The sequence below is a fragment of the Trachypithecus francoisi genome, unplaced genomic scaffold (assembly GCF_009764315.1).
Source record: "Trachypithecus francoisi isolate TF-2019V2 unplaced genomic scaffold, Tfra_2.0 Lachesis_group15, whole genome shotgun sequence".
NCBI classification, from domain to species: domain Eukaryota; kingdom Metazoa; phylum Chordata; class Mammalia; order Primates; family Cercopithecidae; genus Trachypithecus; species Trachypithecus francoisi.
Genome location: NW_022681460.1, coordinates 114,361,620 through 114,375,605, shown reverse-complemented (window position 1 = coordinate 114,375,605; position 13,986 = coordinate 114,361,620). Strand labels below are relative to the sequence as shown.

General features: G+C 63.4%; 4 protein-coding genes across 9 annotated transcripts; 1 reads left to right on the top strand and 3 right to left on the bottom strand.

Moving 5' to 3' along the window:
- Positions 1 to 465: 465 nt before the first annotated feature.
- Positions 466 to 2,405, bottom strand: LOC117097440. The gene is given in 7 exon segments (XM_033235283.1): positions 466 to 723; positions 853 to 1,013; positions 1,094 to 1,258; positions 1,415 to 1,449; positions 1,452 to 1,504; positions 1,583 to 1,767; positions 2,232 to 2,405. Coding segments are annotated over 7 exon segments (861 nt in total). The 3' UTR covers positions 466 to 635.
- STUB1 (STIP1 homology and U-box containing protein 1) lies at positions 1,909 to 4,615 on the top strand. Of its 6 annotated transcripts, XM_033236362.1 has the most exons (7): positions 2,294 to 2,562; positions 3,030 to 3,228; positions 3,316 to 3,481; positions 3,674 to 3,761; positions 3,897 to 3,953; positions 4,037 to 4,153; positions 4,235 to 4,615. In XM_033236362.1, the coding sequence occupies exons 1-7, from the start codon at positions 2,404 to 2,406 to the stop codon at positions 4,358 to 4,360; spliced, it is 912 nt and encodes a 303-aa protein (XP_033092253.1). In that variant the 5' UTR covers positions 2,294 to 2,403; the 3' UTR covers positions 4,361 to 4,615. The 6 variants fall into 6 exon arrangements, with proteins under 6 accessions (XP_033092249.1, XP_033092252.1, XP_033092248.1 ...); XM_033236361.1 differs by having other exon boundaries at positions 1,918 to 2,562; positions 3,087 to 3,228; positions 4,037 to 4,614; XM_033236359.1 differs by having other exon boundaries at positions 1,926 to 2,562; positions 3,674 to 3,953; positions 4,235 to 4,614.
- On the bottom strand, positions 3,535 to 6,604 carry JMJD8 (jumonji domain containing 8). The gene is given in 10 exon segments (XM_033236363.1): positions 3,535 to 4,742; positions 4,821 to 4,955; positions 5,035 to 5,102; positions 5,189 to 5,308; positions 5,396 to 5,464; positions 5,550 to 5,646; positions 5,722 to 5,770; positions 5,926 to 6,015; positions 6,095 to 6,340; positions 6,342 to 6,604. Coding segments are annotated over 10 exon segments (1,101 nt in total). The 5' UTR covers positions 6,488 to 6,604; the 3' UTR covers positions 3,535 to 4,661.
- On the bottom strand, positions 6,473 to 12,577 carry WDR24 (WD repeat domain 24). The gene is made up of 9 exons (XM_033236356.1): positions 11,090 to 12,577; positions 9,495 to 9,672; positions 8,680 to 9,352; positions 8,002 to 8,120; positions 7,735 to 7,856; positions 7,555 to 7,659; positions 7,131 to 7,471; positions 6,864 to 7,048; positions 6,473 to 6,774 (listed from the first exon to the last, which is right to left on the bottom strand). The coding sequence occupies exons 1-9, from the start codon at positions 11,568 to 11,570 to the stop codon at positions 6,606 to 6,608; spliced, it is 2,373 nt and encodes a 790-aa protein (XP_033092247.1). The 5' UTR covers positions 11,571 to 12,577; the 3' UTR covers positions 6,473 to 6,605.
- Between the last annotated feature and the right edge of the window lie 1,409 nt (positions 12,578 to 13,986).

The window sequence follows — 13,986 nt, the reverse complement described above, 5'->3', positions numbered from 1 at the left end:
GGCCTGGACTTCCCTCCCTGTGCACCTCTGCACCTGGGGTCAGGTGTGGGCGTTGTTTCCGGGCCACGGGTGCTGTGTCTATGGGAGTTGGAGGCCCCCGGGAGGGCTGGGGGCCGGGTGTGCAGTCAGGCCGGTGTGTCATCAGGCGTGAGTGAGTTTGGGAAGTGTTTTTTTTTTTTTTTTTTTTTTTTTTGAGACGGAGTCTTGCTCTGCCACCCAGGCTGGAGTGCAGTGGCCGGATCTCAGCTCACTGCAAGCTCCGCCTCCCGGGTTTACGCCATTCTCCTGCCTCAGCCTCCCGAGTAGCTGGGACTACAGGCGCCCGCCTCGTCGCCCGGCTAGTTTTTTGTATTTTTAAGTAGAGACAGCGTTTCACCGTATTAGCCAGGATGGTCTCGATCTCCTGACCTCGTGATCCGCCCGTCTCGGCCTCCCAAAGTGCTGGGATTACAGGCTTGAGCCACCGCGCCCGGCAGGAAGTGTTTATTGAACTCCCATAGTGGTGGCCTCCTCTTCAGCCTCCCTGCCATCCAGTGAGACCCGGAGGCCTAAGCTTGTGTGGCAGGTGAGCAGGCCTGGACTATAGCCAAGTTCACTCGGCCTGGGTTCCATGCTTCTTGGCTGGCCTAGTGTCCTCATGGGTGGCCAGGCTGGGGCCAAGGTTGGACAGCAGATTTGGGCACAGCCTCTGCCCCACGGCCCAGGTCCACAGTGCTGTCTCCACTAGGTGGGGAGCACACAGACTCAGGCCCAGGGGCACGGGCCACCCCAACCTGCCCACACACAGTTCATTCGCCTTGGCTCAGAGCTGTGGCCCGCTCTTGAACCTGGCCTAGGTACAGCAGGTAGTACCTGAGGGTGTACTGTGGGGCCAGCAGGCCGGGCACTGTGACCACTGCCTCATCTGACATGAAGGCCTCCATCTCGAGCTCCAGCCACCAGGACTGCTGTGAGAAGCGAGGAGAAGCAGCCAGACACCCCATCAGGACAAGCTCTGGCTCCGAGTCCTGGTCCTAGAGACACACAAGGGCCCAGACTGTCTGCTTCACACACAAGGACGCCTGTGTACCCAAGTCGTGCCCGCCCAACTCACCTGAGGCTGTGGCTGTGGTGGGTCCACACCGCAGAGGGCAGACAGCTCGGTGACCGTGGCCCCCACGTCTGGCAGGGGGCAGAAGGTGGTGGTCGAACAGTGCACAACCAGCTCAGGGGGATTGGTGGTCACCAGCTGCTGCAGACGTGGCCGGAAGCGGCCCCTCTGTGGGAAGCCAGGTCAGGGTGCCTGGGGTGGTGGATCCACAGGGAGGCCCCGCCCCCGCGAAGACCCGCTCTGGAGGCCCCGCCCCGCCAATGCCACTCCCCGATGAAGACCCGCCCTACGGAGGCCCCGCCCTCGAGGCGGGCCGCCCCTCACCGCCAGCTTCCAGGCCAGCAGCCGCTCCAGCTCCCTGTCACATGGTTCTCCGCTCTGCCCCTGATGGCCGCTGGCAACTCCTCCCGATACCTGGGGAAGGGCGGTGAGGGGAGGTCCGGCCACAGGGGACGCTCGCCCCACCGATCCCTTTATCCCTTTCCACTCTACCAACGGTCCAGGGCTTCCAGCCGCACTCGGGGGTCCGCGCGCGCCCGTAGGACCTCTCGATGGCGCTCCAGAATGGAGGCCCAGCGACTGGGGTCCTCACACCCTACAGCGCGGGTAGCCGCTATGTTCACGCGGAGGGGCGGGGCCGGCTGCTGGGGCGGGCCCGGCTGCTGGGGGCGAGGCCTCTGGGTGGGGGCGGGCTGCTGAGGGCGGGGCCTCTGGGTGGGGGCGGGCTGCTGAGGGCGGGGCCTCTGGGTGGGGCGGGCTGTCGGGGGCGGGGCCTCTGCCGATGGGGCCGGCTGCTGGGGGCGGGGCCGGCTGCCGGGGAAAGGGCCTCTGGATGGGGCCGGCTCCTTGGGGAGGGGTCTCTGCGCGTTGCGGCGGGGGCGGGACGCCAGGTGGTCGGGACAGGCCGTTGGGGGAGTGCGCCTTCAGCGAACCAAGTAAGGCATCTCACTGGGAAAGTAAATGTGTGTGGCGGCCGCCGCCGAGGCCGGTTCCGAAGAGGCCTCAGCAGGGCGGGCCAGGGCCTCCGCGAACGCCGACCCTTAAGAGCGCCGAGCGAGGGAACTGGAGCGTTCCTCCCAGCCCCCGACGCCGCAGGCCTAGCGTCCCCGTCCAGACTGATTGGGCGCACGCGCGGCCCCACTCGCCCCCACCCGTGCGTCCCCGCTGGTCCCGCCCCCGGCCGGAAGTTCCGGCGGTGGAGCTGGGCCGGGCCCGAGAGGATCGCGGGTTCGGGCTGCGGGGCTCGGGCTGCGGGCGCTGGGCCGCCAGGCGCGGAGCTTGGGAGCGCAGCCCAGGCCGTGCCGCGCGGCGCCATGAAGGGCAAGGAGGAAAAGGAAGGCGGCGCGCGGCTGGGCGCTGGCGGCGGAAGCCCCGAGAAGAGCCCGAGTGCGCAGGAGCTCAAGGAGCAGGGCAACCGTCTGTTCGTGGGCCGAAAGTACCCGGAGGCGGCGGCCTGCTACGGCCGCGCGATCGTGAGTGCGCTCGCGCGGGAAGGGCGGCGGCGGCGGCGGCGCCGGGGAGGGCCGGGCCCGTGCCCGGCTGGCCCCACCGAGGGTCTGGTTCCTCTGCGGGGCATGTCCTGGGCTCCCAAAGCCCAGCCGTGGTTCTCGAGCCCAGCGCCGGGCGCGGAGAACGAGGGTGGGATGCTGGATGGAGGCCGGCCGGGTCGAGGGGAGGGCAGGGGCCCTCGCCCCTTGAGGATCCCAGGTCCAAAGCCCGGACTCCAAAGATTTGGAAAACTTTACAAAACCAAGTGGAGTCAAGCGGATAGGCTCAGCCAGTACTCCACTGTCTGCAGATCCTTGGATCCAGGGGCTTTGACGACTGAGAAGCCTAGTTTCTTGATTCTAGCCAGAGCGCAGAAGCTGGGACGGGCCGTGGGACAGAGGGGGCGCGCTGAGCCTACACCCTCATCGGCTGGCCCGGCCTTGGTCCCTAGACCCGGAACCCGCTGGTGGCCGTATATTACACCAACCGTGCCCTGTGCTACCTGAAGATGCAGCAGCACGAGCAGGCCCTGGCCGACTGCCGGCGCGCCCTGGAACTGGACGGGCAGTCTGTGAAGGCGCACTTCTTCCTGGGGCAGTGCCAGCTGGAGATGGAGAGCTATGATGAGGCCATCGCCAATCTGCAGCGAGGTTGGCTGACAAGCTGCCCGGTTGTGGGGCCTCAGGGGCCAGGCGGGTGGACTAGCCAGAGAGTGACCTGAAGCCCCCCTTCCCCAGCTTACAGCCTGGCCAAGGAGCAGCGGCTGAACTTCGGGGACGACATCCCCAGCGCTCTTCGAATCGCGAAGAAGAAGCGCTGGAACAGCATCGAGGAGCGACGCATCCACCAGGAGAGCGAGCTGCACTCCTACCTCTCCAGGCTCATTGCTGCGGAGCGTGAGAGGTGGGACCCTCACCCCAGGTCGCCCTGTCTTGGGATAATTCTGAATCACCGACTACCAACATGAGCGTTTATTGAAGGCTTTACTGGCGAGCAGAAAACGTGGGGAAGAAGCATGAATGTTAGCCCTGAGGTTGGGGTGTGGTCAGACATCTGTCCAGGTCCATCTCTTACTGGCTCCTGGTCAACCCCCAGGGAGCTGGAAGAGTGCCAGCGGAACCACGAGGGTGATGAGGACGACAGCCACGTCCGGGCCCAGCAGGCCTGCATTGAGGCTAAGCACGTGAGGGTGCCCCCCGTCCACATGCGGGTCTGTGTGCACCTGGCATGGGAGCGTCCCCACCTTGGGTTGGGTCTGTGCCCCATGGAGGAGGGAGGTGGGGTGTCCTGCACAAGTGCAGCGCTCAACTCTTCACAGGACAAGTACATGGCGGACATGGACGAGCTCTTCTCTCAGGTGGACGAGAAGAGGAAGGTGAGTGTCGCTTGCCGCAGTGGGTGGCAGGTGTTGGAGCAGTGCCCCTTCCCAGCCTCTGATCATGTGCCCCTGTGCCACAGAAGCGTGACATCCCCGACTACCTGTGTGGTAAGATCAGCTTTGAGCTGATGCGGGAGCCGTGCATCACGCCCAGTGGCATCACCTATGACCGCAAGGACATCGAGGAGCACCTGCAGGTGAGGCTGCGGCTGGGGGAGCAGGGCCAGCAGCATGGTCCTGGGCCCACTGACTGCCCTCTGCCCTTCTTGTCACTGCAGCGCGTGGGTCATTTTGACCCCGTGACCCGGAGCCCCCTGACCCAGGAACAGCTCATCCCCAACCTGGCCATGAAGGAGGTTATTGACGCATTCATCTCTGAGAATGGCTGGGTGGAGGACTACTGAGATTCCTTGCCCTGCCCGGCATACTGGTCCAGGAGAGCCCTGGGCGGAAGCCCTCCACCCCTGTACATAGTTTGTGTTGCTGGCCGCCCCGGCCTCTTCCAAGTTCTGCTGTTGGGCTCTGGACTATTTCCCCTCTCAGCATAGCTCTTGCTGGGCCGTGATTGTCCCCCTTTGTGGGTTGGAAAAGCAGGTGAGGGTGGGCTGGGCTGAAGCCACTGCCGCCACTGTCTGTGTAATAAAATCCGTGAGCACGAGGTGGGACGTGCTGGTGTGTGGCAGGCATGGCTGCCAGCTGCTTTGGCTAGCCAAGGAAGGTGGAGATGAAGACGCTGGTGTCAAGGTTGAGTGTGGCATGCCACCAGCGGTCAGGGAAGTACAGCACCTGGTGGAGAAAGGGGGTGCAGCAGAGATTAGCTGGGGGCCTCTGGCCTGGCCTGGCCCTTTCCTGCCAGCCACTGACCTCACCAGCCCGGATGGTACACTCCAGGGGCCGTGCAGACGGTGGCAGGGCTGGGTATGTGTCCCGGAGCCAGGCCAGCGTGGTCTTGTTGGGGTGGAACTCTGGCGTCTTCTCAGGTGGGTAGAGGAACCAGCGCTGGGGGCAGGAGCAGCAGCGTCACCCTTGCCCGTTTTGGCCACTGAGCCCCAAGCCTCAACCCCAACCCTGTGCTGACCTTACGGCCGTAAATCACTTCTGAGTACCCAGGCCCATGCCAGTGGAAGGGCACCCCCGAGCCAGCTCCTGTGGGGTTATGAGCACTTGGTGACCGAGCCGTTTTGTACCCACCCTCAGAAGCCTCACTCCGCCCAGTCCCGAGCAGCATTCACCTGCGATTCCAAAGCTGTAAGCTGGAGCGGTTCCCAGCAGGCCAAATGGGGGTGGGGAATAGAGCCGAAAAAGAGAGGCCCACTCGGTGAAGTTGTTGTCCCCGAAGAAGTACAGGGTGTCTGCCAGTAGAGACGTGGGGGCAGGGATCCTGGCACCTGGAAACTCCAAGCGTCCCCACCCCCTACCGCCACCTCGGGCTGACTCACCATTGCCCAGGGAGGTGGGGTCCTGGGGGTGCAGCAGCTGCTCCACATACTCCTGGAAGGGCAAGTCCACTGCAGGAGAGAGACGGGTCAGGACCGGCTGGTCCAGCCGTCCCGGTGCTGGCAAACAGGCGGGCCGCAGGGGTGGGCCGCTCACCTTTCTGGTAGGAGTAGGTGTTGGCGGTGCTCAGGCGGACCACCCTGTCCCCAAACGAGGCCAGCAACTTTTCGCGGGAGCACAGGGCCCGGAACCTCTGCGGGGACGGGGAGGGGGCTTAATGGCCGGACCCAGCACGGGCAAGAGCGGCCGGGGACGGGCGCGCGCTCACCGAGTTGTCCGTGAGTCCCTGCAGGATGACGGGTCTGACGAACGCGTACCTGGAAAGAAGTGCAGAGCCGCGGCCGGGTCCGACCGTCACCCTCGCCGCCCCCGCCCCACACGCGCGCGCGAGATCAGGGAAGGCGGCCTTGGGCGGTCCGGACAGACGGGTGTGTGAACAGAGCCCGACCTCCGCGACCAAGGAAGCACGTACTGCTGCACGAACTCGGCGTAGGTGAGGTCGGACCGACGCTCCACCGTGCAGCGCTCCTCCTCCGCCACGGCCCCCGGCCCGCCCGCGCGCCTGCGGGCACAGCTGGGTCAGCCCGCGCCCCACCCGCCGCACGTGCCCCCACCGCCCCGGCCCCTCCCGGGCCGCTCACCACCCGCCGTCGCCCTCCTCCCCGGAGCCGGGTAGAGCCACAGCCGCCAACGCCCAGAGCGCGAGCAGCCGCGACGCCCGCGCCATGAGCCCGCCGCCCTCAGATAGCCGCATTGCACGCCGGGAACCTCGGGCCCGTCCGCCAGCCATTGGACGGCAGCTTCGTCGTCGTGGCAACGACCGGCAGCCGGGACCGACCCCGGAAGTGACCTCCTTGGGCCCGCCCCGGAAGAGGCATCTACGGGAAAGCGGGGAAGGCCGCCCGAGCGCGACTATTGGCGCCGCCGGTTACCATGGCGACAGCGCCGAAAGTCCCCGCCTGCCAGCAGCACCGCGAGCATACGGCGGGCCCGCCTCGCGATGGGGTGACACCCAGTGCTGACAGCGGCTCCATTTCCTTTATTGGGGTCTCAGCCTCCGCCCGTCTCGGGCACAAGACCAGGCGGGGTTCTGCACGCGGTCGGCCGAGCAGTCAGGTCCCCGGGCCCCAGGCAAGCCCAGCAGATGCCCCATCAGGAGTACTCGCAGAGGTGGCCGCAGCCCGCGGGACAGTGGGAGCTGCCTTCCAGCCATTTCATGATGTGCTGCAGGTGGCCGCCGTGGCTGCAGCCCTGGCACCACACGAACAGACCCTTGACCACGTGGTGGCAGACGGCACACATGCTGGCGCAGCGGTGGCACCTGGGGGTGGGCAGGAGGGAGGGCGCCTGAGCAGGGGCTCCTGCGCTGCCTGCAGGCCCCTGCCCTACCTCCCGACCCCACTGCCCCACCTGTCGCAGACCCAGCCCCGGCTGCTCATGGGCCGCTTGCAGTGGCTGCAGTTGACGTGCAGGGTGGTGGAGGCCTGGTTGAGGCAGCTGACGGCGCGGCTAGTGCTCAGCTTGACCACCTCGTTGGACACGTTCCAGAGGCGGAAGCGCTGCAGTAGGTCGATGTAGGAAGTGTACCAGTGCTCCTGGGGGAGGGAGCGCCCGGTGGTCAGGATCTGGGTGCCAGGGGCGGCGCTGCCGAGGGGGGAGGCCCCGCCCACCACACACCTGGGTCTGCTCGTCGATGTCCTTGCGCACCCGTTCACCCAGGATAATGAGCACAGACACAGCCATCTGCACGTCGCCCTGCTCAGCGTAGAAATGCAGCATGTCACGCACCAGCACGCTGAAGAAGTCAGGTGGCAGGCGGCTGTCGTAAAGCGCGTGTGAGACAGACAGGAGCGAGAAAGAGGAGTCCACGGGGGCCAGGGAGGCCACATCCGCCTCGCTGCCGCTCACGTGCGGGGAGTCGGCCTTGTCCTGCAGGTGCTCGGGCCCGGGAGGAGTGTCCACGATCTCGTGGCGCAGTGGAAAGGCCTCCTGCGGCAGCACACACTCAGGCTCCTCGGCTGGGAGGCAGGGACCAGCAGAAGCTCTGAGTCTCTGTCCTCCATTCACCTCTGAACCCCACCCTGCCCAGACCCCCACTCACGGTGCGTGTGTTCTGGATCCAGCAGGTACAGCTCGTCCTCCTCACCCTCCACATCACCCAGCAGGTAGTCGGCAGGTACGTCGCTCCCCTCGGTTTCCTCATTATCTGTCCGACAATGGGGTGGGCGTTCAGGGTCCTCTGGGACACCCCCACCCCTCTCCTGTCAGCACCCCAGCCTACCCTCGTTGGTGATGAGTGTGGCCGAGGAGTCGAGCAGAACTGTATCGCTCCGTGTGTCTCCTTTGCTGCGGTCCAGCCGCGTCTCACTGCCCAACCCTGGGGCCATATCCTTCAGGTTGAAACTGGGGGCAGGAAGGGCCCATGGGTGGGGGGGCTCGAGCAGCCCCAGCCCCTGGGGAGGGCTGCCCCGGCATCTACCTGTTCATGAGGGGCAGGCCACAGAAGCCACCAGCCCCAGCCCCTGGGGAGGGCTGCCCCGGCACCTACCTGTTCATGAGGGGCAGGCCACAGGAGCCACCCTTGCCCACGCTGTGGTTGAGGTTCGCAGTGGGCACCAGGCCAGGGCTGCAGTAGATGATCCGCAGCATGGTCCATGTTTGCGCCACCTAGGGGCGCACACTGGTCACTTGCGGGCGTCCTGGACACCCAGCACCCCATGCAGGTACCCCTCTGCCTGGACAGAATCACAAGCCCTCAGCATTCAGCTGTCCCAGGTACCCAATGTCCAGGTCCACCCCAAGTAGGAAAGCTGAGGCTCATGGGAAAGACAAAAATCTCAGGCACTGCCCTACAGCAGCACAGAGGGAAACAGAATTGGGTGGTGGGGACCTGTGGGGCAGCCAGAGATGGGCATGGGAGCGGCAGCTCACAGCTCCACCACTGCTGGTGCATGGAGAGCTCCAGAAGCAAGAGGGCAGAACAGAGAGCTTGAGTCACACGACTCCCCAGACCACCCCACAGAGGACAGTCCCAGGTCTGGCCCACCCTGGAGCCCTGGCCCTGTGTGATCCTGACACCCCCAGTGATCAGGGCAAGGGCTGTTGGTGTGACCGGTGAGAATCCATTGCGGAGCTTGAGGTGGGGGTGGTGGGCGCAGCTGACAGAGGAACAAGCCCCTGCCCTGAGGTCGTGGCTCCGGGGCCCCCAGGCTCAGCACCTACCTACCTGGTTGCGGCCAAGCTCTCGAGCCACCTTTGCGTTGTGGTCACAGAGCTCTGCCAGTGGCCGGCCAGCCAGCGCGTAACGCTCAGCTGTGTCTACAAACCAGCGCATGCCACCGCCACCCGGCTCTGTCTCGAAGACACTGAGGGCGCTGGAGGCCAGGCCTGCAAAGGGCTCGGCAGGGTCCAGCTTGCGCTTAAAGAAGATGGGGTGGCGCCGGTCGCCAGTGTAGGGCTTGCGCCCCGACTCGGCAGCCACTAGGCTTTCCTTGGCGGCGAAGGCCAGGTCCCCGAAGAGGCCATAGCAGAGGCCCTCGGGGTTGGCACGCTCGACGGGCTGGCTGGCATCACGGAACAGGTGCTGGCACAGTGAGCTGTCCTTGGAGCCAGACAGCAGGAAGGAGGGGTCGTGGGGGTGGCGCCAGGCGATTCCCGTAGTGACATCTCGGTGCTCCTCAAACATGGCAGCTGGCACGAAGGGCCGGCGCACATCCCAGACATAGATGTTGTGGTCCACCATCATGGAGCACGTGGCCAGGTGGTGGCGGCACTCAGGCCGCCACTTGACACGGGCCACCGAGGCGATGGTCTGCACACAGTGCATCTCCTTGGCACGGTGTGTGGTCATGTCCCAGACCTTCACCATCTTGTCGCGCCCTCCTGTGGCCAACCAGCCCCTGTGGGAAGGCCCACCCAAACCCTCAGTGGCCTTTCCTGTGGAGAGGGGACCCCCCAGCTCTGCAGCTCCGGACTGACTCACAAGTCTGAAGCAGTGAGAGCTTACTGTCAACCTGCTGCCCCCTGCACCCCATGCCACACCTATCCTCGGGGTGCCAGTCGCAGCAGAAGACGGGTCCATTGTGGGCTGTGAACATCCTCTCGCACCGGTCGGGACGCCGGATGTCCCAGAGCTGCACGTTGCCATTCTCGAAGGTGGAGGCAAAGGTGAAGTAGTCCCGGATACTGAACTGCACATCCCGCACGCTCTCAGACTGGCCTGCAGGCAGGGGATCGATGCAGAGGAGGGGACGGGGCTGGCCCACGAGGTGCGCCCTCAGAGCAGCTGTGGCGTGGTGTCACACACCTGCCTGTGGCCCAGAACAGAGGCCCAGAGGGTAGACTGGACATCCCCAAGATCTGCCCAAGGAAGCAGCCACACACAGTCGCCACAAGAGCCTGGGCCCAGGAGCAGGACGCCAGGTGGTTTTTAACACATACTCCTGGGCCTCGTTTGCCCTAGATTCTGCATCCCGCATCAGTCCATGAGCAAAGCTGTGGTGTATCCTCAGGATGCAGCACTGGGCAGGAACCCACCTAGCCATAACCCACTCCCACGGCCCTGTGGGAGGCCCAAGGAGGTGCTGACGAGGGTGCCCCAGCCTCGGCCCAGTCCCTTCACCTGGAGCTGGAACTGCCTGGTCCCCCCCAAAGGACTGGATGAGTCAGGGTCCAGGTCCACCTAGGGGACCACCACACCAAGAGACTTCAAGGGCGGTACCCAACCTTCCTCTAGGGCCCTCCAGGGGAGGCAGCTCAAGATCTGTGTTTTGTTTTTTTGAGATGGAGTCTCCCTCTGTCACCTAGACTGGAGTGCAGTGGCACGATCTTGGCTCACTGCAATCTCTGCCTCCCGGGTTCAAGCAATTCTCCTGCCCCAGCCTCCCGAGTAGCTAGGATTATAGGCGCGTGCCACCAGGCCTGGCTAATTTTATGTTTTGTATTTTTAGTAGGGATGGAGTTTCACCGTGTTAGCCAGGATGGTCTCAATCTCCTGACCTCATGATAAGCCCGCCTTGGCCTCCCAAAGTGCTGGGATTACAGGCGTGAGCCACCGCGCCTGGCCAGGATCTGTCTAAAGTGGCCCGTAAATTATCTGAGTCCCTTGAGGGCTCCGCCTTGTGCTTCATACCTCATCTCCTCCAGGTGAACAAGGGAGAGCTGGTTCAGGTCAGCCACCAGGAAGCTGGGCCTGTTAGGAAACGGGCCCCGGGGCACTGGAGAGCAAACCCACCTCCTCTGCCTCCCTGGGCCAGGAAACCTGGAAGTCCTGGTGGACCTCCTGCTATGAGGCAGCCTCTGCAGCTCCGAGGTGAGGGAAGAGAGTCTTGCAGTGGCTCTCTGCTCATCACCCAGGCTGGCTGGGAGACCGCTGGGGCTCTGCCCTCCCTTACCCCACAGCTAGCCTCAATTTCTGTTGGTCTCATTTCTTGCCTTTTCCCACTCCACTGCCCTGGCTCACATGCAGTCCAGCCCAACCTGCCCCAACCCTCCCCTGCTGATTCCCTTTCCCTCGAGAACGCCCTCTGTGAGTGATCCTGAGGGCCTCTGATGCACGGAGCCCTTCTCCGCCTGCATGGACAGGCTGGGCACTGGCAGAGATGCCCACCTGCCCTGACCCGCCTCTGTGGCCTCACCCGAGAAGGTGCTGACAGAGTCCTTTCTGCGGAGATCAAAGCACTTCATGAAGCCATCCTGGGAGCCACTGAGCAGCACGTGGGCTTCAGTGGGATGGAAGCAGACTTTGTTCACCGTGCGCTTGTGTTCTGTGAACAGCTGGTCCTGCTTGTTGCGGGACGGCCGGCCCAGGTTCCACGTGACCACCACACCATTGGTGGCTGCCGTGGCCAGCAGGTTCTCATCCATCTGGTGCCACACCACGTCAGCGCAGCTCAGATTCAGTGAAGGCTTACGCCCCACACGCAGGTTCAGCTTCTCCACGAACTGTTCCTCCTCAATGGCATAGATCTTGAAGATGCTACGGCCTGCCACGACCACCTGGGCTGCGTCACGGCACACACTGATGGCATTGGCGGGAGCATCCAGGTGGCAATGCATGGTGCGACCCGTCAGCACGCTGCCACCCAGGGCTGTGGTCACACGGGACATCTTCTCCATGGCTGCACAGGTGATGAGGTCAGGGGTCAGGAGGTCAGTGAGGTGGGCTGGTCTGGTCAGCCTGGGTGGGTCATTTCAGACCTTCCACCCAGGTTAGGACCCCAGAACTGCTTGGGCGCGGGCTGCTCAGTCTTAGTGAGCCAGTCCAGGGCTGTCCATCAACCAATCAGCCTGACAGGCAAGCTCAAATTCACTGGAGTCCGTCAGTCCAGTCCGTCACCCTGGCTGAGCGGTGAGGGGGCTGCCTCGCTTCCCTTAGGCCTGTCAGTTTCATGTCAGACTTCCATGGAAGACCCTAGCTGGACATTCCCGGCCCAGGCCACCTCTCGGTCCCCCGATCAGCCAGATCCGGGCAGTCACTAAACCCTCGGTCAGTCAATCCCAGCAGGGGAAAGAAGAAACTCCCGCCGTCCGCACTGTCAGCCCTGGGGGCCTCTGAGGGCGGCGGGGCTCTAGGGAGGAACAAAAGAGGGGAGGAAACAGAGGGCTAGAGGTGCCCGAGGGCTCAGGCATTAGACGCGAGAAGGGCCCAGAGGGACCTCAAGGACCGAGCTACTCAAGGAGCTCGAGGTGTCTGGCGGGACCGGAGGCAGGAGAGAAGCCGGCGACCCGGAGAACACGGTTCCTGGGAGCGGCGCAGAGGTTCCCCGGCGCAGTGGCGCGGGGGAGCGGACGCTGCGGGACGAGAACCAGAGGGCCCGGGGCAGCCGTTCTCGCCGCGCGAACCCGAATCTTTCACTAAAAGCGCACGGCTATCCGGAACCGCCGCGCCGGAAGACGCTGTCTTTCCCGCCCTTCGCCGGAAGTGGTCCTCATCTTACCCTTCCCTCTCAGGTAGTGGGAACACACTCTCGCCCCACACCACGAAAGTTCCGGGTCGGGAAGCTGCGTTGGCTGAGGCTGGGAGAGGCCCAGGACTGGAGTCTGCGGGCCGCCCTGAGCGTCGCCATTGCGCTTCGGTGCTGTGCTTGTGTGTTGTTTATTTATTTATTTAAACGGAGTCTCGCTCCGTCGCCCAGGCTGGAGTACAGTGGCGGGATCTCGACTCACTGTAAGCTCCACCTCCCAGGTTCAAGTGATTCTCCTGCCTCAGCCTCCCGAGTAGCTGGCACTACAGGCTGCCACCACCACGCCCGGCTAATTTTGTATTTTTAGTAGAGACGGGGTTTCAGCATGTTGGCCAGGCTGCTCTCAAACTCCTGAAGTCAAGCGATCCCTGGCTTCAGCCTCCCAAACTGCTGGGATTGCAGGTGTGAGCCACCACGCCTGGTCTGTGTTTTTTAAGTCTGAATTTCAGTATGTTAATACCATCTCCTATTCCAATCCCCAGGTTCATCATGACGTCTGGTCATCCCTCCTTCCTCACTCCTGGACCTCAGGAGCAGCTTCCTCACAGCCTTCCTGGGTCTGTTGTTCCCATCTGATCTGAAACCCGCACGGAAGTCAGGTACCAGGTCTTCTGCCTGAGGCCTCTGGCAGCTCCCACTCTGCTGTGAATGAACCCCCAACAGCTGGCCTCTGCCTTCCCCTGTGTACCTCCAGCCACAGCAGCTTCCACCCCCATTCCCAGCCCACCAAGCCCTTTCCTGTCTCAGGGACATTGCGCATGCGATGCCTCTTCCACAGAGAGGAACTCCCTGACCACTGTCCTAATGGGCCTTTCCATCACTGTGGCCTCCACAGCACTTGTTACCACCCATTCGTTTGTTTACTGGTTGTTGGTCATGTACAAGTGTGAATTCCACCAGGGCAGGAATCACATTCTGGCTCAGTCCCCACTGAATGCTCAGTGCCTGACACACTTGTTCAACCAGTTGCCCTCTTTCTTTTTTCAAAACGTTTTGAAATGGAGCTTTGCTCTTGTTGCCCAGGCTGGAGTGCAGTGGTACGATCTTGGCTCACTGCAACCTCCGCCTCCCGGGTTCAAGCGATTCTCCTGCCTCAGCTTCCTGAGTAGCTGGGATTACAGGCATGTGCCACCATGCTGGGCTAATTTTGTATTTTTAGTAGAGACGGGGCTTCTCCATGTTGTTCAGGCTGGTCTCAAACTCCCAACCTCAGGTGATCCACCCGCCTTGGCCTCCCAAAGTGCTAGAATTACAGGTGTGAGCCACCGTGCCCAGTCTCTTTTTAAAAATTTTTTGAGACGGAGTTTTGCTGTGTCACCCAGGTTGGAGCGAGGTGGCGCAATCTCAGCTCACAGCAACCTCCACCCCCCGGGTTCAAGTGATCCTGCCTCAGCCTCCGTAGTAGCTGGGATTACAGGCAACCACCACCACACCCGGTTAATTTTTTGTATATTTAGTAGAGACAGGGTTTCACCATGTTGGCCAGGCTGGTCTTGAACTCCTGACCTCAGGTGATCCACCCCCTTTGGCCTCCCTAAGTGCTAGGATTACAGGCGTGAGCCACCGTG